Source organism: Grampus griseus (assembly GCF_964374135.1).
Source record: "Grampus griseus genome assembly, chromosome: 11".
NCBI classification, from domain to species: Eukaryota; Metazoa; Chordata; class Mammalia; order Artiodactyla; family Delphinidae; genus Grampus; species Grampus griseus.
Window position 1 is genome coordinate 41,267,284 of NC_139005.1, and position 25,632 is coordinate 41,292,915.

General features: G+C 43.2%; 1 protein-coding gene across 1 annotated transcript in view; it reads right to left on the reverse strand.

Annotated features, from left to right (window-relative positions):
* Positions 1 to 3,684: 3,684 nt before the first annotated feature.
* The window catches only part of BIN2 (bridging integrator 2), a 33,460-nt gene continuing 11,512 nt past the window's right edge, over positions 3,685 to 25,632 (reverse strand). The window contains exons 3-12 of the mRNA XM_082664980.1: positions 19,113 to 19,167; positions 18,721 to 18,815; positions 18,035 to 18,130; positions 16,651 to 16,758; positions 16,257 to 16,342; positions 14,707 to 14,782; positions 13,336 to 13,418; positions 8,640 to 9,390; positions 5,124 to 5,198; positions 3,685 to 4,297 (exon numbers count right to left, since the gene is read on the reverse strand). Coding sequence (XP_082521106.1) covers positions 4,268 to 4,297; positions 5,124 to 5,198; positions 8,640 to 9,390; positions 13,336 to 13,418; positions 14,707 to 14,782; positions 16,257 to 16,342; positions 16,651 to 16,758; positions 18,035 to 18,130; positions 18,721 to 18,815; positions 19,113 to 19,167 — 1,455 coding nt within the window. The 3' untranslated portion in view covers positions 3,685 to 4,267. The remainder of the gene's footprint in view (positions 4,298 to 5,123; positions 5,199 to 8,639; positions 9,391 to 13,335; positions 13,419 to 14,706; positions 14,783 to 16,256; positions 16,343 to 16,650; positions 16,759 to 18,034; positions 18,131 to 18,720; positions 18,816 to 19,112; positions 19,168 to 25,632) is intronic.

Below are 25,632 nucleotides of genomic sequence, written 5' to 3' on the forward strand. Positions count from 1 at the left end.
CTTTCTGGCAGGAAACGTTCCCAAATTAATGAGGAACTCAATGAGTAAGGATGTAAAGTATAAACACAGGTTCTGGAACCTGCTCTGCTGTGTGATCTTAGTTTTGTTTCATTTATCTGGGGCAGTATCTACTGTGGGGATGGAATGAGTTAATATTGATACATTTAAAGCATTAGAAACTTACCTGGCACACAGTAAGTGCTCAGTAAATGTTATCTTGGCTTCCTGTTTAGGGTTAGAACTCTTGTGGTTATTCTGTCTTCCCTCCCAGTGATACAGACTTCCCTGCTTCTTATTCCTGGGAGGCAGTCTCTAGGTTTGGGAATCAATATTTATATAGATCGATAGAGACAGGAATTGTGCATGTTCATTTGGGAGACAAAGACAAAGAGTCTCAGAGAATGGGGGCACAGGGTGAGAAAAAAAGCAAAGAAAGAAAGATAGAAAAGAAGGGAGGGAGGGAGGAAGGGAGGAAGGAAGGAAGGAAAGAAAGAAAAGAAAGAAAGCATAGTTGCTTTCATTCCTAAAGATGTTATGTGGTTGGAAAAAAAATAACAGAAAAAACAGAGTAAATTAACTAAATTCATTTACTTGAATATATTTTGAAAGGCATAGCAGTTATCAGTGAGGAAGAAGAAAGCCCACGTGTGGGAAAACTACCAATCCAACCAAGAAAGGCAAAGAAAGTAACACGTAGGCAAGGTGGATGTAAGTTAATAAAAAGGTAAGGCTGGCCAGTCCTCAGATAAAAGAATACCCAAGAGAAAAGGGAATTCAAATCCTAACGGTTAAGTTGCAAAGGTGGACCACTGCTTGCATTTATTGACAAGCTGCCCATGAATTCCAAGAAAAGTTGAGATTTTTCTTGTTATCTGGGTCAGTCTCCCGCGTGGCATATTCCTTTATGTCTGAAGATTGTTAAGAACCACAGACTCTCGTAGGCCATCCAGCCCAACTGAATACTGATTTGCTGTGTTACTTTTACAATTTAATTTGACGGCTAATAGTCTCTCACAAGCATCTTTTTTGTTTAAAATGTAACCTTAAAAGTTTTGCTGGTACATGATTTTAACCCTGTAGGCACATGCTACTGATTTTGAAAGTGTGAACATGCAGAAAAACAGGATCCAATACGTACATGCTCAGCACCCAACTTAGCATAAAATAAGCAATACTGTAAGCAGCATGTACTCGCTCTTTGGAGCGTCCCATATATCCTGGATGTGCGCTGTCCCTAGTACTCTCTGGATATCTTACCTAGTCGGTCAGTACTGTCCTTCACATTGCTGGAAGGCAGGGACTGGGTGATGTTCCTGCAATTAATTCTAGATTGAGATGCATACAGGGAGATGATGGATGAAGCCTCAAGTGGTGGTGAGCTACCAGTGTTCTCCAAAGATTAAATGCTAAACTTCAGAAACTGGAACAGCCATCCTTGTGTTAACAGACCTCCAGGGGCCTCAGGGCAGGGGATAAGAGATATTCATCTCTGCCCAATTTTATCATCTTTCAGCCCAGTCTTGCACTGCTGCCAGGATGGCAGTCTTCTAAGTCCTAGTCTAATAAGTTCTGTTAATGCACTACCATTGGACCAACCACAACTTTACTATTTTGTAAATTAAACAATCTGGTCCCTAGCTGGGACTATCTACCCTAGATAAGCAAAATTATTACTCATGCCCAGCTTACTGGCCCTTTTCCCTATCTTCCTGGAGCCTCCAGTAGGGCCATATGCAAATGAAGTGTCAGTCTCACAGTTTAGTCAAATTTTCCACTTCATTTGTGCCTCTTTTGTAGCAGTTACCTTGAGTGCTTATCTCCGCACCACCAGACCATAAGTCCCCAGAAGTACTCTCTGGCACACTCTCCAAAGAGGATCAGTTTCCTAGGAGATGAGGGCCAGGGAAAGCCTGGTAAAGAAAAGGCCTGAACTGGGTTTTGCCTTGGGAGGGGTACTCTAAGCAGGTCCTGGAGGACCTTGGACAGCCAGGAGCCTGCATCCCTAGCATATCCCCGACCCTTCCATTAGCTCTGAGTATCACTGCCAGCAGTAACTGAGTGCCACGGGAGTGGGATGCCTTCTAGGAGAGGAATTAAAATACAGGCAGTAGGGCTTTTATAGGGGGATATGCAACCTCCTCTCCATTACAGCAGTAGAGATCCTTTGAAAGTTTTTAAATGGAAGAGTAATAGGATTAGATCTTAGAAAAATGACTCCTAAATACAAATATGCATTACCAGCTCCCTAAGGGACATGTCTACTGAAAAGTCATGCAAGTTCTCAAGCTCTTCGTGTCAATGTTTGTATGGGACACCCAATAAACTGCCCATAAAGGGTACAATTTGATCAGTTTTGACACAGGTATACACATTAAACTATCACCATAATCAAAATTAGGAACATTTCTATCACCCCAAAAGCTTCCTTGTGCTTCTTCGTAATCCCCCCTCCCTACTCCCACCCCATATCACCACCACCACCACTGGTCTTCCTGTCACTGTAGACCCTAACATGCCTCCCCCCAAACTGGGCCAGTCAGATTCTTTCTCCAGGGAATCTGCATCTGGAAAGGACACAGTGGCAGGAGGCAGCTGAAGCTGAGTCTTCCAATGACAGCTGCCTGGAGGGGCAGTCCACATGTTCCTGCTACAGACATCCGAGGGTTCTTTCTTGCAGCCTGGTTGTTTTCAGTTCTATGAGCTGCGTAGTATCCTTCGAACGTATCCTTTACTGCTTAACTGTGTCAGTTTGGTGGTTGCAACGAGAAAACTCACATATAATGCACTTCCTCCTACAGTCACCACTTCAGGAAATGGCACCAAATTCTAGTCTCTCTCGCCTAACCTAGAATAATTCCTTAAAACTTCAGTCTTCATCACGTCTCCTCTCACTCATTGCTAAATCCAGCCTGTCTGCTCCCTGCTCAGTATTCTGTCTCTATAACGTTCTTTTTCTCCTCATCATTATTTCTCTAGTACCTAGTACAGTGCTTGGCAGAGCACTCAATACATTCTTGCTGAATGACTGAATCAACAGTGACATCATCCATCACCCCCAGAAACAAAAGCAAAGATGGATGAGTGAGTGCTTGCATATGTGTGCATGTTTATCAGGGTGGCAGGACTTCAAAGTTAGTTTTTAATCTTTTCACAGAAGCACACGATAGGACTTGAATCCAAGACTTCTGACTCGAACTTCCATACCATTTCCATTATACTTTGTATCTATACCATATATCCTTTCCCTTCACTTGGAGTTCTCTTTCTTCTTCCATCCTGCTCAGATCCTTATTTACACTGAGTACCAAACTGTAGGCACTAGATACAGCTCTAAAATATAAACCCTTTCCAAGAATATTTGCTTATTAACCAAAGGGCGGGGGCGGGGTCAGGCAATAAAGCATCTAGATTGAGGAGAGGAGCCTGTGGCCCCTGGCATCATCAAAGAGTTCTAGCCAGGAGGCAGGGTGAGCTGGGGGTCAGGGATGTGAATAAAGCTTTCTGAACCTGGGGTAGAGTCAATAACCTTGCCTAAGTGAAGAATAGTTTGCTGGGCTGGAACAACTTCCTGTGTCAAACAAAAAATCCATACATCATCAGAATAATACTTTATTTAACAATCTGAAAATAGGTTCTTTTGGTTTTAAGTCTTGCAAAATGAGTGGTAAATCAAAGATCTGTTCACGGGCTTCCCTGATGGCGCAGTGGTTGAGAGTCCGCCTGCCGATGCAGGGGACACGGGTTCGTGCCCCAGTCTGGGAAGATCCCACATGCCGCGGAGCGGCTGGGCCAGTGAGCCATGGCCGCTGAGCCTGCGCGTGCGGAGCCTGTGCTCCGCAACGGGAGAGGCTACAACAGTGAGAGGCCCGCGTACCGCAAAAAAAAAAAAAAAAGATCTGTTCACTATTCTCTGAGTATGTGTGGTTATATGCCTGTGGGTGGACAAATGTCTATGTCTACAGATGCTTTTGCTTTTTATAGTCATTTTAGCCCCACTTCATTAGTATATAAAGTCTTATTATTCTAACAATGCTAAAACCTGAGTTAAATATTCCAAGTCTAACAGTCTCTTCTCCCAAGACTGCCTCCCTGCCTCCCCTAAGTCTGCTCCTCAGCTTCCATTAATGCTAGGTCTTTAGAGACCGCCAGCATTCATAGTTTGAGAAACCAGAAATGAATGCCGGATCTTAAGTCCCTCTGACTTATATCCTCTAGCTGAGGGGCCTTTCTGGGGAGGTGTGTGTGGGGACGTCTTGGCAGTTCCTCTTCAGAGTTGTGCATTTTGAATGGTAGACACCTAGAAAGGAAACATGATTGCATTAGATGCTGACCTACCCTCCCACTAACCAATTAATAAGGGGGGGTGTGTGTGTGAAAACTCCATTTTCTTGTCCTGAATTATATTTCATGTCATGCACTGGCCTGTATGGAGGTGGGGGCAATGTGAAACTGGCTGTTAGGATTATTGTAAAGACTTGTTGCAGATACTGTTCATTCTGTCATTCACCATCTCTTTATGAGGATTCGCAGAACAGATTTCCTTTTCATCTTAGTAGCAGGAGTTGTTCTCCTAAGGAATGGGCGTCATAAATTGTGTGAACTGATCAGGTTTTTCCTCTTCTTCTTGGATGTTAGTCTGGAGCCAATTTTGTGGTCCATCCTTAGGAAGTCTATTTTATAGAATGCACATTTGTACTTGCCCAGGTCATGGCTCCATTTTATTTAGTCATTTATTAGTCACTCTCACTAATACACTTCTGAGTTACTTCACTACATTTCATGTGGGTGCCTGTATGTATTTACTTTTTGTATGCCTTTTGTAGCTCTTAACTCCTTTTTGAAGTAAATTCAGGTATAACTAAATAAATTCTTAGGAGATAGGGCTATGGGAAGAGGTCAGGAGGTTCAAAGCCAGTTGGGAAATGGGCACAAAGGAACCACAAAGTGCGGTCACTCTTGGTTCTTCTGGCTCCCACCTGCTTGACTTTTCCCTAAGGATACTGTTCACTGCTGGGTTCCCCTCACAGCCCACAGCGAGGATGCCAGCCTGTAGCCAAGCATCTGTCCATCCGCAATCCCAGTCTCACCACCCCTCCTGTTGTCTGCATATCTGGGCTCCTTACCTCTTCTTGAGGCTCGGGTGCTATGACGCTGCTCTCTTCTGGAACCGCAGAGACATGAAGCTGAAGACCTTGGTTCTACAAAAAGAAGAGTTCTGCCAGTGAGACGTGTCTCAACCTCCCAGCCTCTCAGCTTAGAAGGGTCTTTTGTGCCTTACACTTCATAAGGGTCATAGATAATACTAAAGGCAATCATACAATGTTGTTTCACTACAGCCTGAAAGCAACAGGGAAGGCTTTACTGCCATCCTCCCTCATATCAGTAAACCAAGATTTGAAGGGTGAAATGACTTGCTGGGACAGGAAGCCAGGTCTTCAGATTCCAGAGTTGTTTCCATGATTTGTGTGACATGGCATCTATACATATAGCTAGGTGAGACTCTGTAAGTGTATAAATATAGGTCTTAAAACCACGACCTATCACTTTTAGGCTAATCCTCCTCAAGAATACATGGCAGTTCTCACACTCAGATGATCCTAACCCAGAGCAGTTAGGAGAGGCAAGTGGGAGGATGGTTTCCTTGGGAAAAGGTCTAGGTTCTGAGATGGGAGCCCAAGGTGTGGAAAAAGCCGTGTTTAGTAACTACTAAGCCAGGGGAAGACCTTGGCACTCTAAGGTTTAGAATGAACTTTTTCAAAAAGACATTTATTTAACACACTATAAAATTCACCCTTTTAAAGTAGAACCGATTTCTAACAGTATGACAGCCACTTGAAATTCTGTGATTTCTCCTTTCAGGAAAATTTCCTTCTTCGTACTCCCTCTGCTGATTCTAGGCCATGAACTACCTCAAAGGTAATACTACTAATACCTCCAAGAAGGTTATCAAAATCTTCATTTTCTCTCAGGTGAGTCAAATGCTGAGCAAGAACAGATTTTCTCACAGTTATCTTTTTTTTTTGCGGTACGCGGGCCTCTCACTGTTGTGGCCTCTCCCATTGCGGAGCACAGGCTCCGGACGCGCAGGCTCAGCGTCCATGGCTCACGGGCCCAGCCGCTCCGCGGCATGTGGGATCTTCCCAGACCGGGGCACGAACCCGTGTCCCCTGCATCGGCAGGCAGACTCTCAACCACTGCGCCACCAGGGAAGCCCCAACATTTTTTTTTATTTTTTGTCACAGTTATCTTTTTATTTACCCGTTTTTATATGTGGTATGTCCATAATTCTGCTTGACAGAAAATATGATTTATGATGCATCTGTGAGGGAGATGAACAAATCTTATAGGAAACAGGCTTCAGAGGATTGATAATACTGATACACTAGGATCTAAGATGCTCTATTGCTTAATTCCATAGGAAAAAGATGTCTCCTTAGCCAGTGACCAACGCAATCCCACAGGAGAGGCTGCGAGTAAATCTCAAATATAAGGAGGTAGGGCTTCCCTGGTGGCGCAGTGGTTGAGAGTCCGCCTGCCGATGCAGGGGACCCGGGTTCGTGCCCCTGTCCGGGAAGATCCCACATGCCGCGGAGCGGCTGGGCCCGTGAGCCATGGCCGCTGAGCCTGCGCGTCCGGAGCCTGGGCTCCGCAACGGGAGAGGCCACAACAGTGAGACGACCACGTAACGCAAAAAAAATAAGGAGGTAACCTCAGGGGAAGGAAGTTGTGTCCTGTACCTCATTTCCAAGGAGGACAGTGTTACTAGCCTGTTCCTCCAAATAGACAGCATCTTGGTTCCCATAATCCCTTCAGTAAAATTACTCCAAGAATGCAAACTTGTTTTATTATTCACCTGAGCCTAACGTGTCATTCGATTGTTGTCTCTATACTAAAATCATATAACATATTAGTCAAATTTAAATTAATTTTGGATTTTCCATGGAGTTGAGCTGCTCTTTTCAGTGGAGAAGTGGCTATACTCTTCATCTACGCAAAGTCCCACATTTATCTTGGGCTTATTCACTACCCACATGCCCTGCATATCTCTCACTCGGTGTAGCTACCTCAGACCGGAAACCAGACAAGGGAAGGTTTTATATTATGCTCTGTTAGGACCTTCAGTACCTCACGTGAATCAAGACTGGGGGCATAATACTGTTGATGACTCAGATTTTAGTATCTCAGGGGAGTCAACTGAGATAAGTCTATTGTCCTCTTGTCTTCTACCTTCCTTGCCTTGCAAGACATCACACCCTTGTTCCCTCTGTCCATGTTAATTCCTCTCAGACAGCAGGAGGCTCCCGAGACAGCCTGGTCAACCTTCAGGTAGGCATATTCAGTAGTAGGGTGGTATGATCTGAGGGGTAACCAGACATCTCACACTCCCAGATATCCACATGGTTCATGCCCTGGCCTCCTTCATTGCCCAGATGTCACCTTCTCTGACCGCTCTGTTTAAAGCTGCAATTCAGCCCCCACTCCCTATGCCTCGCCCTGCTTAATTTTTCTCCCTAACTCATATCACCACTAAACTGTAATTTTACTTACTTATTCTGTTTCTTGTCTATCTCCCCCTCCACTAGAATGTAAGCAGCTGGAAGGCAGAGAATTTTGTGGTTTGTTCACTGTAATACCCCACTTCCTAGAAAAGTGCCTGGCACATAGTAGGGGTTTAATGAGTGATTGTGGAATGAATGAATGAATCTGGGTGCCACCTAGTCAGATGCTGCCCCATAATCCTCTCTATAATGCACCTGACAGGGAACCATATAGCCTTAGCTTTTAACATCAAGGAAGGGGAACTAGTTTTCAAGGTGGCCCAGCCCATTTTGGTTTTTGGATGCCCCTTGTGCCCCCTTTCCTCTGTATTAAAAAAAATGTTTTCCCATACCACTTCTTAGAGCTAACTGCTGAAAGTTCCTCTTATATTGATCCAAAATGTACTTAAAAAAACAAAAACACTTTACACGCAGGGCCTTTTTCTGTCCTCAGGAGTCTTACAGAACAAGTCAGATCTCTCCTCTATATGACAGACTTCCATGTAATCTGAATAGAATATGACTTGATTTCCAGATCCTTCACGGAATTGGTTGCTCTCCAGAGGGTCTGTGTCTCTATTTTAACAGAATCCTTTTCTCATCCATATTTTCACCTTTCAAAAGACCATCCCTTTTGCTTTACCTTCCCTTTGTGAGTTCCTTCTTCTAGGCTTCTCTCATCAAACAAGATATACCTTGGAAATTTGCTGATGCCATTTTGCTTGGGGTCTATTCACCATAATCACAAGTATGACAAAGTGAAGTGAGACCTTCCTCCCTCTCCCACATTAAAAAAGGAAAGATCAGGATCCAGTTGGGAACTCCCAGAAATTGGAGCAAAAGAAATAAAATTAGTAAAAATCTTCTTATATTAGAGATAAGCCCTTTGCAGCAGTCAATTACCCTGGGAGTACAGGTCGCTAAATTAGTTGCTATGAAGATGTGCAATCCCCAGAACCAAAAAAGGTGTCCAAGAGTATCCTTGAAACTGTAATATAATGACATAAAGTCTTATCTACTGTGGGGCAACCTGACCATAGTAAAAATCATCCACATGGAGGTTATAAAAGGGAATAAAGACTCAGCCAGATCCATTCTCACCTGACAGATCATCAAGGCTGGGGCAGTACGAAGCTCTTCTGGGTTCAGATTATCGGTGTTTTCCTTCTCTCCGACCTCAGGAGTTCTTGCCGGCTTCTCTGGTGGCTGTGGATCAGGAGAGGCCTCTAAGGAGGCCCTAGGACTTGGAGTCTCAGCCCCCAAGGAGGCCCTAGGGCTGGTGGGTGAACTCGGTTCAGAGGCTGGAGGGCTGGAGGGCATGTTCCCTAAGGAGGACCTGGGGCTGGGAGTGGCTCTGGGTGGAGGAGGCCTACCGGGCGGTGCTGAGGCCCTCTGCACAGAGGCTCTCTTTGGCTGTTCAGATCCTTCGCTTGAGGTGCGGGTTCGGAGGACTACTTCTGGGAAAGGTGCGGCCTGCTCTGAAGGGATCAGAGCTCTGCCTGGTGATGGAGCTGGGGAGCAAGGGAGAATTTCCTCCTGGGACTCTCCACCCTCAGCGGTGGGTGAGGGCTGGGGCTGGGAGGGGCCGTTGAAAGCTAGCAGAGGCTCTTCCTCCTCAGAGGAGCTTGCTTCAGCCTCCTCCTCTATTTCCTTGTCTGTTAAGGGCTCTTTTTTAATCTCGGAGTTGTCTTCTCCCTGGGCTGGATCAGATGCCAGCTCTTCCTCACTTGCTGAGGTGGAGTCCTTCTCACTCTTCAAGGAAAGCGCAGAGGGACTGGTAGGTGAGGTAAGAGGGCTGGAGACTGTAGATGTTCGAACTGGGGGAGAGATGACTAGAGAGCGTCTGCTGCTGCTAAAAAAGGAAGGGCATTTAGATTCAGAAGAGCTAAAAACTGGAAGTAACCTAAATCCCCAAATAAATAATGATACATTCACATAATAATAAAACAGAATAAAGCAATTTAAAATGGTATTGGAAAGTCTGTATAATTTGTAGTAACGCTTATATTACAAAGTGAATTGGAAAAAGGCTATAAAATTTTATCCATATCATGATCTTGATTATCTAAAAATATATAAAGAAAAAGAAACTGGAAAAAAACTCAGCAATATATTAACAAAGTATTTTGGGGAAAAGATTCACAAGTGATATACCGTTGATCCTCATGGATTCTGTATTTGCAAATGCACTTACCCCCTGAAATTTATTTATAACCTCAAAATCAACACTCATGGTTCTTTTGCGGTCATTCACAGACATGTGCCAGCTGTGAAGAATGAGTGCCTGACCAGTACTTTCCCAGCTGAGGTCTAACAAGGCGAGCCTCTGCCTTCCTGTTTTAGCTCTCTTACTGTAAATATGTCCTGTTTGCCAGGTTTTTTGTTGTGCTTTTTGTTGGTGATTTTGCTGCTTAAAATGGCCTCCAAGTATAGTGCTAAAGTGCTGTTTGAGAGGAGAAAGTCTGTGATGTGCCTTACAGAGAAAATACATGTTAGATAAGCGTCATTCAGGCATAGTGCTGGTGGCTGTGAGTTCAATAGGAATGAATCAACAATATGTACTAAATGAGGTGTATTTAAACAAAAACACACACAAGAAAGGTTATGTATTGATCGACTGATGACAATGTTAGGACCAGGGGCTCACAGGAAACTAACCCTGTGTTTCCCCTAGGAGCAATGGTTCAGTATTCACTAATTCAGTGCTCATGGTGACTTAGAACAAAACTACCATGAACGTGGCTTCCCTGGTGGTGCAGTGGTTGAGAGTCTGCCTGCTGATGCAGGGGACACGGGTTCGTGCCCCGGTCTGGGAAGATCCCACATGCCGCGGAGCGGCTGGGCCCGTGAGCCATGGCCGCTGAGCCTGCGCGTCCCGAGCCTGTGCTCCGCAACGGGAGAGGCCACAACAGTGAGAGGCCCGCGTACCGCAAAAAAAAAAAAAAAAAAAAAACTACCACGAACAATGAAAACTGACTATAACATTTATCGAGTATGCTGGATACTGTGCTGAGTGCTCCTACAGCAACATGAGCTTGACTCCTACTCATCTCCTTAAGGGCCTCCCATGTACCATCCACTAACTGATTAAGCAACTCACAAATATTTACTTGACATATACCAACTATGTGCTGTGTCCTGGGTTCAAGAATGGGAGACGGTGACAGGAAGAGAAAGAGAAAAACTTAGTTCCAGCCCTGTGGGAGTTTCTGACATAAGCTAAGCTAAGTGCTATAAGGTTCTTTCTAGCACTAGCATTCTATGGGTCAGCAGGTTTAGAAGGCCCAGGATGTAGCAAGAAAAGACCAGATTTCCCTAAAAGGTTCTGGGACATCTTGGTGTAAATGATGGTAAGTTTCAGATGAATGGACACTTAGAGAGAACTCTGGTTTTCAATGCAGGGAAGAGGAGAAAAAGAGTTTTGGGAGTAAAAGGGAAGTCTATATTGGCCTGTTAGTGATTCTTTTTAACAGTCTGTAACTAACTGCTAAATGAGGAATAGAAACAACAAACTGAGACTCCCATTCTTCCTGCAAATCTCAAGCTCAGTTTCACCACCTCCTCAAAGCCTTCCCTGACCATCTATCTGCACACTGCAATTACTTAACTCTTTGAATTCCTACTGGTTTCCTCAGGCCCTTAGTATGTGCAATCTTATATTGTTCTTTGTTTCCTTAGGCACATTTTATGTCCTTCCAACTTTTTTTTTTAATTTTATTTATTTATTTTTGGCTGCGTTGGGTCTTTGTTGCTGAGCACAGGCTTTCTTAAGCTGCGGCAAGTGGGGGCCACTCTTCATTGCAGTGCACGGGCTTCTCAATGCGGTGGCTTCTCTTGCTGCAGAGCACGGGCTCTAGGCGCACGGGCTTCAGTAGTTGCAGCACGTGGGCTTCAGTAGTTGTGGCTCGCAGGCTTAGTTGCTCCATGGCACGTGGGAAGTTCCTGGACCTGGGATCGAACCCGTGTCCCCTGCATTGGCAGGCGGATTCTTAACCACTGCACCACCAGGGAAGTCCCCCTTCCAACTTTTGTAAATCACTTCAGGAGAAAGACAAGTCACCTATGTCCTTAGATGCCTAACTCTCAGCATAAAACCTTGTGTATAGAAGGAACTTAATAAAACTTCTTAAACAAAGGCATCAGAATAAGAAAATGATCACATTCTGAGGGACCAGTGAATTGCTTACATTTACCAGTATAAAGAATGCATGAAGGCAACAGACACACCACATACACACACACAGAAAAGCAAGCCATAACAGGTTAAGAAAAGATATTTGCGGGATTTCCCTGGTGGTCCAGTGGGTAGGACTCCACGCTCCCAGTGCAGGGGACCCGGGTTCGATCCCTGGTTGGGGAATTAGATCCCACATGCATGCCACAACTAAGAAGTCCACATGCAGCAACTAAGAGCTCGCATGCCGCAACTAAAAGCCCTCATGCTGCAATGAAGATCCCACATGCCGCAACTAAGACCCGGAGCAGCTGAAATAAATAAATATTTAAAAAAAAAAAAAAGAAGAAAGAAAAGATATTTGCAGGATATACCATTAAAGGATTAATATTCAGAATATACAAAAAACCCCATCTCACGTAAATCAGTTTTTTAAAAAGGGTAAACAATCCAAATGAAAAATGTGAAGGATAAACATGAAAGTCACACAAAAGGAACCTTAAAAGGCCACTAACACGAAAAGATGTTCAAGCTAACCAGCCATTGTGGAGACGTAATTAAAACTGCAAAAATTCCATTTCATACCCATCACCTTAGAAAAATTAAGAAGTCTGACAATGTCGCATGTAGCAAGAATATGGAGCAATGAGGGCTTTTATTCACTTCCGGTGAGTTGTAAATTGGAACAATCACTGTGGAGAGCAATCTGGCAATGGTAATATCTAGTAAGGCTGAAGAAACCCGAATGCACAGACCCTATGACTCAGCAATTCGACTCCCAGTATGCATCCTGAAGAAACTCTTGATAATATTCACAAGGAGAAATGTGAAACGCATTCACTGCATTATTTGTAACAGCATAAAACTATAAGACAACCCAAATGTCCACTAGCAGTTCAGAGAAATAAACTGTGAACTAGCCATACAACAGCATCCATAACAATTAAGAAAAGGAAAGATCAGAGCTGGCAACATGTAGCAACAAGGATAAGTTATCTCACAAACAATACTAAGAAAACAAAAGTAGTTGCAAAAGAACACATACAGTATAATTCTATTTAAATAAATTTTTAAACCATGCAAAATAATATTTTCTATGTGTGCATATATATGTATATAATAAAAGTAAAAAGACATGCATGGTAATGATAAATACTAAATTTAAAATAGTGGTTACACTTGGTGGGGGACAGGAAGAGAAAGTGAGTGGGGAAGGGACACTGGGAGATTTAATTATATATATATAATAGTTGATTTCTTTTCTTTTTTTTGGCTGTACCACATGGCATACAGGATCTTAGTTCCCCGACCAGGGATCGAACCCGTGCCCCCTGCATTGGGAGTGCAGAGTCTTAACCACTGGACCGCCAGGGAAGTCCCAATAGTTGATTTCTTAAATTTGGTGGTGGGTATATGACTCTTTGTTGCATTATTCTTTATACATTTAGTTACCACTAAAATATTTTGTAAAAATACTTTATATAGGGGTGTAGCACCAACAAAAAACAATATTATGTACATGAACAGAAAGGAAAGGTCAGGATTTGGGATTGGAGGTGAGAGTGTTGAATGTGTTCACACACAGGACAAACCAAGCAGAAATGAGTGTCAGAAGTGGCTCACCTTGAGAGTCCCTTCACCACAAAGACTTTGTCGGAATGTTGCTTCTCCAGTTTGCTCATCACCTCGTATAGATTGTGGTTCAGCTGGAGTAAGCAAGAGAGAAGGAGATGCTAGCCACGTGGGAACCTGAGACTGGCATATCCCTTCTCTCCCCAAAATAAAACCTTCCTACCCTTGATAAAATTCCTTATCCCTTTGCACTAGTGTCCAGGGTCCTGTCCCACTACCCCTTCTTCCTTTACTATGTCTAAAGTTCTGCCTCTTCCATCAGACTGGCAGCTCTCTCGAGGCTGGGTCCCTGGTATTTGATGTTGATTTGAGGTTCTAGCGTCTCTCAGGTGATCCAGGGAATGAAAACTCATTGTAATATTAACTAGGCAAATCATTATTTAGCCAAAGAAACTGTGGAGAGGAACGTGTGTGAATGTGGATGTGAATATAATTAATATTTTAACAGCAAAGAGTCTTGGAATCGCAGGACTAGAAGTGACCCTGTGAGGTCATGTTCTGTGGCTGCCCGTCATTGAATAGGATTGGCCCTATTCAAGACGAACTACCTGAGAAACTGACCTGTGCCTAAACACTGCCCGCTCTGCTCCCCAGCAACAGAAGATGGAGATTTAACTTGGTTCCCCACTTCAGCTGTTCCTTCCATAAGTCTAATCTCTTTTATGCATCTAAAGCCCATTTGGATGCCATTATTCAGTTGTTAATGGAGATGGAGAGGGCCCTCTGACATTACATAAACATGTGGGGTTTTTTTTCATTTTCTTCAGTGTATTCAAAACAAACAAAAACTCAGTACACTAGAAATAGGGAAGAATTTCTGTTAACTTATGAAGGGTATTTACAAACATTCTAAAGCAAACAGCATACCTAGAAATGAAACACTGAAAATTTTCCCCTGAAACTGGAAACAAGACAAGAACGTCCACTATCACCACTTCATTCTGCGTTTTTTGTTATTTATATTTGTGGGGGTTTTCCCATATAATTATTGATCATTTAGGTTTCTAGCTCTTACCTCACTCTGCTAGTTTGTCAGTAATTTGGTTTCCCTTTGCTAAAATCTCCTATGAAGATTTATCAATTTCTCCTTATAGGACCTTTCAGCTTTCTATACTATGTATTTTTTAACATCTTTATTGAGATATAATTCACATTTAAAATATACAATTCATCCTTTTTAAGTTAAAGTTGTGCTTTAATACGTTCAACACAGTCCATCAAGTGCTATTATTTCATCATGAGAAAGAAGTAAAAATTTGTGATGCCCATATGGATATCTAATGAGGTTATGTAAATTAGAGCGACCTTCATATTTATTAGAAAAACCCTCCTAGATGTCTAAATTGGCCGGATGTTTCTCACCTTGCTCATTTCCCTGTAGAAGACGTCTCTCAAGTTGGAAATGTTTTGGAAGATGGTCACATAACAGCCAATACGACTATCAAGAGGCAAAACAACAAACACGTGAAGGTAAGTGTTGGTAAAGGAAGTCTTTGAAGTACAAGGTAGGAGCGTAAGCCAAAGCCACTGCCGGCTCCGCACAGAAAAGCACCCCACGGCCTAGGCTCAGGACGTTCTGGGATCTGCATCCGTCAGAGCCAGGCCAGGGGTACAACTGACTCTCAGGAGCGGGAAGGCCAGAGGAGACACGACCAGCCTAGGCTGACACCAAAGTACAACAGATTTCTATGAAAGAAGTTATCTGATTCAGGCTCTTTAGGTTCTGAAGTAGATATGAGAGTGCTTTGAAGAATTTTTAAAGTGCCGTATAAATATAAGGCCATACAATTATAATTATTATAGTAAGTATTCTTTCTCAGTATACAATACTTGGACTTCTATGAAGCTGTATGTACATTAATGGAATTCTACCGTAAATGAATGAGGGAAGTTTACATTTAAAGAAACTCTTAAATTTCAATCCTGTTTAAATTAGGAATCACATAATTAATGTTTTAGAATACATGTAGTCATTAAAAAGGCTCCCTCATTCATAGACTAATATAAAGTGACAATACAAAATACTCTGACTACAACTGCTTTAAAGCATATCTTTTTTCTTTTTTTTTTTGGCTGCATTGGGCCCTCGTTGCTGTGCGCGGGCTTTCTCTAGTTGCAGTGAGCAGGAGCTACTCTTCTTTGCGGTGCGCGGGCTTCTCATTCTGGTGGTTTCTCTTGTCGTGGAGCACAGGCTGTAGGGCACGTGGGCTTCAGTAGTTGTGGCACACGGGCTCAGTAGCTGTGGCTCGCAGGCTCAGTAGTTGTGGCACACGGGCTTAGTTGCTCCACGGCATGTGGGATCTTCCCGGACCAGGGCTTGAACCCGCGTACCCTGCATCGGCAGGCGGATTCTTAACCACTGCGCCACCAGGAAGTCCCTTAAAGCATATCTTGTACAATGAAAAGGAAATAGGATACAAATAGAGCTTCTGTTCAGATTCCTCTTCCAATGTGGAAAATTTACATCTAAAACATTTTTACCTACTGTGAAGCAGAGACATCTTCATTAATGGAAATACTCATGCCATGGTGTATCTTCTACATGAATCCGGATGTTCACTAACCAAACTTGTTTAAAACAATACACGCTCGAGCAGAAAACCAGATACTCCTAGTATGCATGATGACAGCACTTTACTTGCCAAGATCTCTCCTATCCAAGAAGCATCTTATCTTTAAACCTGGAAAAGCTGGTAGGGCAGGGATGGTTATCTCTGTATTGCAGACAAAGAAACCAGGGTCGAGAGAGAAAGGTGGCTTGCCTAATATCACACAGCAAGTTACGAGCAGGGCTGAGGCTACATCCCACTCTTGGACCAGGGCTCTTTTCATGAGGACATGTTTGGGCTGCCAGGTGGCCTGGGACTCCACTGGCCCGAGGGTCCAGCCCTTTCCTGAATCTCAATCATTACCTATTATAAAGAACAGGCAGCTCCTCTAGTAGTTCCTGGTTCAGATCTTCAAATACAACCTGGGCTTTGTTGAACTCTTCCTCTGCCTAGGTGGTAAAAGAGACAGGACAATTCCCCTCATTCCTGAACCCAAAGCTAGAGGCTGCTTCCTTTATTCTCTGCATGTTTTCAGGGACGGGGCTTACTTGGAACCATGCCTCCCCTTCCCCAGACCTATGTCCTCCCCAGCCTCAAGTCTCTGCCCATCCTTAGAGCATCAGTGTCAGAGCAGACAGGATTTCCTTCAGGACACCGGAGGCTGAATTTGTCGTTTCCTAAACCCAGCTTGGCCCAGCCACTTGCCACCATTATGGGGAGAGGGAGGGCAGGGAGTTTTTACCAGGCTCTTCTTTACCTTGGCAGTCTTGGCCTCATCTTTCTTCTTGGCATTCTGTACTGCCTCCAGGTGATGTCGGGCACTGTCATAGTCCACGAGTTTCCGGCCCCGTTTGGCAATTCTTTCCTAACCCAGAGTCAAGAGAGAGGGCCTTGATACTCACTTTTCGGTGGCCAGGATGTGGGTAACAGAGTATCAAACAGAGAAGCCAGATTCCTGTCCTAGTATCAAATTTTACTCTCTGACAGGGTTTTGTGCCAAAGGGATCTCCCTCATTATCTGGAAAGAATGGGAATTCTCAGGGGGAGAGAGAGTAGAGGGCAATTCTCCAGAGCACCTGGAAGCCTGCACTGAATTTTAATACATCCTGGGAACCCACTAGAAACTGGTTCAGCATCTGGAAGAAACGGCCTTGAGAATCCTACTAAACTGAAAGTCAGGAGTTTTGGGTTTTACTCCCAATGCTGCCATTTATTAGCCTTGTCACCTAGGGCAAGGCACACCTCTTCTGGAGCCTCAGTAGCCTCATCTGCCCTATAGTGTTATTTTAAAGATCAAATGCTGAATATAAAGGGCTTTGAAAAGCCTAAAGCATAATACAAATAGTAAATTATTATGAGCACTGAGAGAACATTTACTCAATCAACTACAAATTATACCAGGGAGAGGCAAACAATGTTAATGGCTTTGTCTTGTTCTCTCAACCACAGAATTTGAAAGGATCTTGGTGATTATCTAATCCAACTTCCTATTCAATACACAAAGCTTCTCTACAATATCCAAGATAAGAAGCAGTTCGACTTCTTCTTGAACAGAGAATAGAGAACTCACTATCTCACAGTATATTTCATTTCTTTTTTGGAAAGCTTTAGCTATGAGAAATTTAAGTGAGGCTTCCTTTAATTTCTTCCTATATTAATCCAAAACCAGCACAGTGCCCAACAGAGTAGACGTTTAATAAATATGAGTTGAATGAATTAATGAATTCTAATTCTACTTTTCTGGAACAGTTTAGAACAGGTTGGATTCCTCTTTTATCTAATAGACTTTAAAGTATTTGAAGATAATTATTATAACTCCTCAAAGTTCCCTCTTCTCTACAATAAACATCTATAGTCCCACCAACTGTTTCTCACAACGAAATGGGATGCCCTGACCTGGATCTAATTCAAAGCCAGCCCAAATCTAGTTCACTGAAATCTAAGTCTAAATGTAACCTTCACACTACCTCTGACCCTCCTCCCTAACCTCTTGTCTAACCCTCAACTTTCAATCTTTTCCCTAACCTATCCAACTTCATTCCTAGCCATGGGGTCTAACTCTGCTTATACTTTTAACCCAACATGTTTTCTAACTTATATGGGCCACCCATAACCCATCCTTGATTCTGTAAATCCATTACCTTAATCTCGCTGAATTGGGCTACATAGTTTTCCATGGTCCTCAAAGCCTGGTCAGCTAGTTTCTCTTCATAGTCTTCCCAAAGGAGATCATTATTCTGTGGGATAGAGGCAGAGGGGAGAGGTGAGGGCTCCACTTCTCAACAGCAACTGCATTCCAGGGAAATACCCAAATTCTTCCTGCAACAAACTTCCTTTTTGGAGCACTGATATTTTTAGAATATCATTTCGGATTCTGGGGAAGAGTCAGATGAAGAAACAGCCCTTCCCCAAGGAACTGCTGTATAAGAGACTGGACATGCATTCAAGGGATTAAGAACAGGAACCGATGGTCGAGAGTCTTGGACTCTAGAGCTTGAAGGATAGGGAAGTTTGGGAGCAAATAACTGCATGAAATTGGTTTTCAAAAACAACCCATTGGTTTTGTGTGGGTAAAACTTCCTAAGTTTTTAAAGAGAGGAAGAGGGTAAAAAACAGAGGAATCCACAGATTACGGAAAACTTGTTTTTAACTTCATATAATATTTTCCTGTTACAGCTTTTTCCTACCACCTGTGATCACAGCTATACAAATGAACAGTGTGAACTGGCTCTTTGTTTTCCTATTTGCTTGGACAGACAAGCTGGGGTGAGGTTGAGATGAGGGTAGAGTGAGTGTTGAAGAGCTGTAAAGCCCAGAATACTCTTACCGCTACGATGGCCTTCAGCTCCTCATGACCATCCCACTTGCTGCTGTAGATCTCCTGCAGGGTTTCTGACACTCTCTTTGAACTTTCATGCATCACTGAAAGGAGAGAACTCAGTCCTACCATCAAGTAGTTTGGTATAATCATATGGGTGACAGACAAGTCAGTGGTTCCAATCCAAAAGGACAAACTCAAAAGGTTTGGGTTATCAGTCAGAGAAGCTGGATGGGGCTGGCATAGGAAAAGTTACTCTTCCTCGGCCCACAAATATCCAGCAGTCAGGCACAGGCAAGTGATGAAAAGCCTGAGTACGGTTGTTTTTTTTCGCCATCCCCCAGACCTCTTAGTAGCTGCATAAACGCCCTCTGGATCCCCCTGTGCTCCCTGATACCCACCTTTGACTGCACTGAGGAAGTTCTTCAGGTCCTTGTATAGCTTGTGGCCTTCCGCCTGAAAGGGAGAAATGCCTTTGATGACTAAAGAGATATATTTGGAAAGATGCTCCAGAAGTCAAAGCTGAAAAGTAAGTTAAAAGCGAAATCAATCCTGGAATTTCTTCAAACATTTGCAATTGTTATATATTAGCCTCTACTCTCTTTACCAAGAAGTCGTTGGTTATCTCTTTTGGGGCAAATTTTAAGTTGGGAAATTGCTCCCATTGCACTGGTATGTCTTCTTTCCTCTGTTTGTTCTCCCTTCCAGTGAACTAGAACCTATAGTTCCTCTGTTGGAACTTGAGTCCTATGTGACACTATATACGTGATCCTTTGACTTACACCTTCCTCTCTGGGTAGAAAAACTGCTACCATTTTCTATAGACACCAGGCCCTCTTCTTCTCTGCAGCCTCACACAGGCCATTCCTCTTCTCCCATGCACTTCATTTTTTTATTTTTCCTGTATTACATGTTTTAATCAATAACACTCTTTACCAGGCCTAATTATAGGCAGGTCTTAGGAAAATTTAGGTTCACCATCATGAAACTAAATTGTGTCATCTCTAGGAAGATTTTGACCAATGTATAGGTTTTTTTTTTTTTTTTAACTTTTATCAGAGTATACTTGATCTACAATGTTCTATTAGTTTGCACTTCATTTTTTAATAGCTCTATTAGAACTTCTGCCCACTGGTCTTAGGTTGGCCTTCTGTATTTGGAGCAGGCTAATTTCTCTTGCACACAGGTTTGAAGATGTCTTTCACATGGCTTGCACCGAGTCCTCTTTTTCAGAGGCTTCCTCAATTGTTCCTCACGGTGTTGTCTAAAGCACATTCCCATTCTGGTCTCTCTCCTCTATGTGAACTCTAGTTTCCAGTTGGGTGAGAAGGAATTTTGAGGCCAGGCTGTTGACATTGGAGCTTGACTACAGGAGCGTGAGACTGGACTGAAAGGTGCAGCCCACATCAAGGGTATCGTACAGGGCCAGTGATCCTCAGTTCAGATGATTTGAGCTAAGATCCATTTTGCAGTACATGATAAAAATACTTGTGAACTTGTTTTATTTGCTTATGCTCATTATAGGTAGGCTATTGAGCATACCAAAAGTATAAAAAATTTATGAGAGAAAAGCTGAAAATTCTAATAACTTAATTTTTTAATCTGTGCAATTCTTTGAGGGAAAAATCATTATTATTTAATTTTAGCAGCAGAAAACCCAGGTCTACTTGGTCAAGTAAACAAAGGAAACTGGATTAATTATTTTATCCATCTTCTTGCCTCCACAGCTCACCTCTGAGCCAGTCCAAACTCTTGACCATATGTCAGGTTAAAAGTCCTTTTCAAGAGGCTGAATGCCAGGGCTTAAGGGACACGAAGACACAGTCTCACGGGAATCTAAGGCGCTGTCAAAGGGGTAGGAGAAGAACTGGGATCATAAGGTGTGTTATAGCAAATGAGGATCAAGACAGCATCCTCTGATGACTGAAGAAGGACCAGATACTTCAGAGAGGTTAGAATGCATGAAGAATCAGTAAATCACTGAACTTGGTAATTGGAGGTCACTGGTGACCTTGAGAAAGTGCTTTCAACAGCATGATAGAGACAGATTCAGTCAGTTAACAAAATTCAGAAACACTTAGCATTCACCAGGAAAGATGTCTCACTTCCTCTTTGCTTTTCATTCACAGAAAAAAAAGTTTAAACAGTCTAACATGTTAAATGGACATAACAGCTTTTAAACATGGATATGGTAGGTAGGTATAACTGAGAGTTTTGAAAATGTGATAACCATGGTTTGAAAGAGTTTTGGGGATTATAAAAGTTAACAAGGATTTTAACTTCTTTCTTGAAAGAAAACAACATGGATCCAACTTTTTACTTCACCATGAAGATTTGGTCTCCAAAATACATGTTTGAATAACAAAAGCTGTTAAACGATCTTGCATAATTTCTTTTTTTTTTTTTTTTGCAGTACGCAGGCCTCTCACTGTCGTGGCCTCTCCTCTCCCGTTGCGGAGCACAGGCTCCGGACACGCAGGCTCAGCGCACGGGCCCAGCTGCTCCGCAGCATGTGGGATCTTCCCGGGCCGGGGCACGAACCCGAGTCCCCTACATCAGCAGGCGGACTCTCAACCACTGCGCCACCAGGGAAGCCCGATCTTGCATAATTTCTACAAATGAAATTCTTAATTTTTTTATCCCACTAGATATTATATGGCCTGAAAAATCAGATCAGTGATCAAGGCTACCACGTATGGTGGTACAGGTTGTATGTACACTGTTCAAAACTAAGGGTACTATTTATACCACAGTCCGTGTTTTAGAATCAAGTCTTTTGGTCAAAGTTCTTCTTTTCTGCTCCTACTGTTTCCTTTGAGAGGAGGGAGAGAGAGAGAAGAGAGAGGAGAGAGGGAGAGAGAGAGAGAGAGATGGTGGTGGTGGTAGTGGTAGTAGAGGGTGGGGTGGTGGGATAGCACCTGTGTCATTTTATTCCTTTGACCTGAAATGTCTCCAGGCTGAATAATCCCAGCATCTTTCTTCTCTCCTGACAGATGTGACTCTCACAGTCTTAGCTTTCCACTGGTCTGGGAGTCAAAAACTTGTTTCTACTACCAACTAGCAAGTGATTCCACTTTTCTGGCTTTAATTCCCTCATCTGTAAATACCAAGTAAGACTAGCTCTAAATGTTAATTCTAGCTCTAAATGTTACGATTTTATCACTTCTGCTCTCTAAGTCCTTGCAAAATTCTTGGCAGTACCATAAGGAGTCTGTGTTAGTCCTCCCCATCCCTTATATTGATACAAAGTCCCAGCCCTCAGTTAATGAATCACTCACTCTGGAAGTGTGTCCTAAGCACTCAGGTAGCAGAGCTACCTCCTAAGAGACTGGGGTTCTGAGGATGGAGAAGAAGTGCCTGTCCTGGGGTTCCCAACTTGCTAGAGAAAAATGGACTCAGAATCCCAAACACTCAGCAAAATAAGGGCATGACCAACCCTGAGCAAGTGCTGACAGTTCTTGATCTAATCGAGGTCCAGAAGGGAAAGATGAAGCTCGATTGTTAGATGTGATTTTAAAGGCAATGAACTGGAAGCAGCTGTCACTACCAGAAATAAGAGATTAAAGTGTTGCTTTACGAAAATAATTCTTTCCCATTGGCCAAAAAGGTTGCTCGGGTTTTTCCGTAAGATGTTATGGAAAAATCAACCCAATATGTGTTTTGAGGAAAGGGAAAGGGGGAAGCAAGCAGAGCCCTCAAAGAAAAATTACTTATGGAAATTTGATTAAGAACCTAGGCAAGTGTCAAGGCCTTGAAATCTGACTGGGATGTTTGGAAGTGTTATTTATTTATTAATAAAAAGTTTACCTACAGGTGCTACCTGGTGGCACAGTGGTTAAGAATCCGCCTGCCAATGCAGGGGACATGCGTTCGATCCCTGATCCAGGAAGACCCCACATGCCGCGGAGCAACTAAGCCCGTGCGCCACAACTACTGAGCCTGTGCTCGAGAGCCCGCAAGCCACAACTACTGAACCCGTGTGCCACAACTACTGAAGCCCACGCACCTAGAGCCCACGCACCTAGAGCTCCACAAGAGAAGCCACCGCAGTGAGAAGCCCGCACACCGCAACAAAGAATAGCCCCCACTCGCCACAACTAGAGAAAACCCGTGTGCAGAAAGGAAGACCCAATGCAGCCAAAAATAAATAAATTGAAAAAAAAAAGTTTACCTACAAACTGGTTGCAGGTGAAAGGTAGGGCACATGACCAACTGGTCCAACTTCTGGAATTCTTCACTTTCAATTTCCTTGACCTTGTCCTTTTTCCTCCTGTTCATCTCAGACACCTAGGTCCAGCTTCAGACCTGACTTTTTTCGCTGTCTTTCTCCTTAAACTGTGAGAGCCTTGAGAACAGGCATGTTGTCTTATTCAAGTTGAAGTCCCGGCATCTAGCACAGTGCCTGGCGTACAGCAGGTACTTATAAAATGTCTGTTAAATAAACTTCCCAAGCATGTTCAAACACCAGTTACTATGTGTATCATTTTCTCAGGAGAAAAGTTTTTCCTTATTCCTAGCCTAACTCCATTTCATTTCTCAAATTATTTCCCTGCCCAAGTGGTGTTTAGTTGGTAGGCTCACATAGGGAATTCTGAGGGGGTTGTCCCATCTAATCCTCTTATTCTCCTTCTTGTTTTTTTTTAAATTTTTATTTTTGGCTGCGTTGGGTCTTTGCTGCTGTGCGCGGGCTTTTCTCCAGTTGCGGTGAGTGCGGGCTTCTCATTGAGGTGGCTTCTCTTGTTGAGGGACGTGGGCTCCAGTAGTTGCGGCACACGGGCTCAGTAGTTGTGGCCTGTGGGCTCTAGAGCGCAGGCTCAGTAGTTGTGGAGCACAGGCTTAGTGGCTCCACGGCATGAGGGATCTTCCCGGACCAGGGCTCGAACCCATGTCCCCTGCATTGGCAGGCGGATTCTTTTTTTTTTTTTTTTTTTTTGCGGTACACGGGCCTCCCACTGCTGTGGCCTCTCCCACCGCGGAGCACAGGCTCCGGACGCGCAGGCCCAGCGGCCACGGCTCACGGGCCCAGCCGCTCCGCGGCATGTGGGATCTTCCTGGACCGGGGCACAAACCCGCGTCCCCTGCATCGGCAGGCGGACTCTCAACCACTGCGTCACCAGGGAAGCCCCCTCTTCTTGATGGCCCTTCCTTCATCTCCTACCCTTTCTACCCACACATCTGCCGTTGTAGGTCTATCCTATAAGGTAGAGAAAGGACTGAGGGACAGAATGGGCCAAGCGTCAGAAACCTTTCAAAGCAGGTGTCAACTTACTGATTCCTATCCTGGAGTTGGAAGTAGAACAGTAACTGGAGTTGTGAAGAGGCCCAGGGTGGCCTCCTTGTGAGGTAGAGGGGAAAAAGCACAGGGTTTAAGTTAGAATCCTAGCTCTGCAACTCTTATGGTATATTACCTTGATTATATTACTTCCCTCTCAATCAGATCCTATTTCCCTTTGATGGAGTTAGACTAGATCAGCGGTTGTTGCCAAATGCTGTTCTCAGACTAGCTGCTACATAATAAACATAGAAAGCTTAATGTAAAACACAGATTCTCTGGTTAATGATCACCTATGGTTAATACCACACAAAAAAGGAGATGACCAGATATTATGTGCCTCCAGATGGAAGACTATAATACCTATAATAACAAGTATTCTTGCCTCCAAAACAAGCAAAAACAAAAATCTGAATCTCATCAAGCCTCTAAATCTGTTAATTTACAGAAAATACGAGACAGAGTAACATGTTAAACAATACCATGGAGATGCAACCAGCAAAATTTAGAGACTGCAGGAAACTGCAGGAAAACAGCCCAGTAACATCAATAAATAAACTGCAAAAAGGAGGGATTAGAAACCTACAGATGAAGAGATTTATTAAACATGGCAACAAATTGCTGATTTAAACAAATTGTTAAAAAAATGACACAATTAGAGGAGTGTGAACACTGAATATTTTATGATATTAAAAAATTATTGCTGATTTTTAAGATATTACTAAAATTTATGTTTTAGCTGGATATTTAATCTGAAATATCTGAAAAGATATTTGTATTAAATTAAGTAAAAACGTCAAGTTACAGGCCTTCCCTGGTGGCGCAGAAGTTGAGAGTCTGCCTGCCGATGCAGGGGACACAGGTTCGTGCCCCGGTCTGGGAAGATCCCACACGCCACGGAGCGGCTGGGCCCGTGAGCCATGGCCGCGGAGCCTGTGCTCCACAACGGGAGAGGCCACAACAGTGAGAGGCCCACGTACCACCAAAAAAAAAAAAAAAAAAAAAGTCAAGTTACAAAACCATAAGAATGGAACAGTCTCACTTGTAAACCTATTTATTTGTTGTGGATATATTTAGAGATCATACACATACATAGCAAAGTAATTGTAAGCATAAAAAAACAACAGTAGTTGTAGCATGGGAGGTGTGAAATCATTATTTTTAATTCACTTTTTTCTTGATATACTTTTTTTTGTTTTTGGCCATGCGGCTTGTGGGATTTTAGTTCCCCAACCAGGGACTGAACCCAGGCCCTGGGCTGTGAGAGCACAGCATCCTAACCACTAGATCACCAGGGAATTCCCTCTTGATATACCTTCTGATTTGTTGTAATGATTAAATGTTTCATAGAAAAATATTTTTAGGTGTGATAATGATTTTGTGGTTATAGTTTAAGTCCTTATCTTTAGAGACTGATAATGAAATTTTTATAGATAAAATGATACCTAGAATCTGCTTCGTAATGATCAAGGATGGGGAAAGTGGGTAGAGACATAGATGAAACAAGATTCCCAAGAGTTGATAAATTATTGAAGTTGGGTAATGGGTACCTGTGGATTCATTATACAGGTTTTTCTATCTTAGTATACACATTTGAAATCTTCCATTAAAACAAGTTTAAGATATAGATTCCCAAGCCCTACTACCAG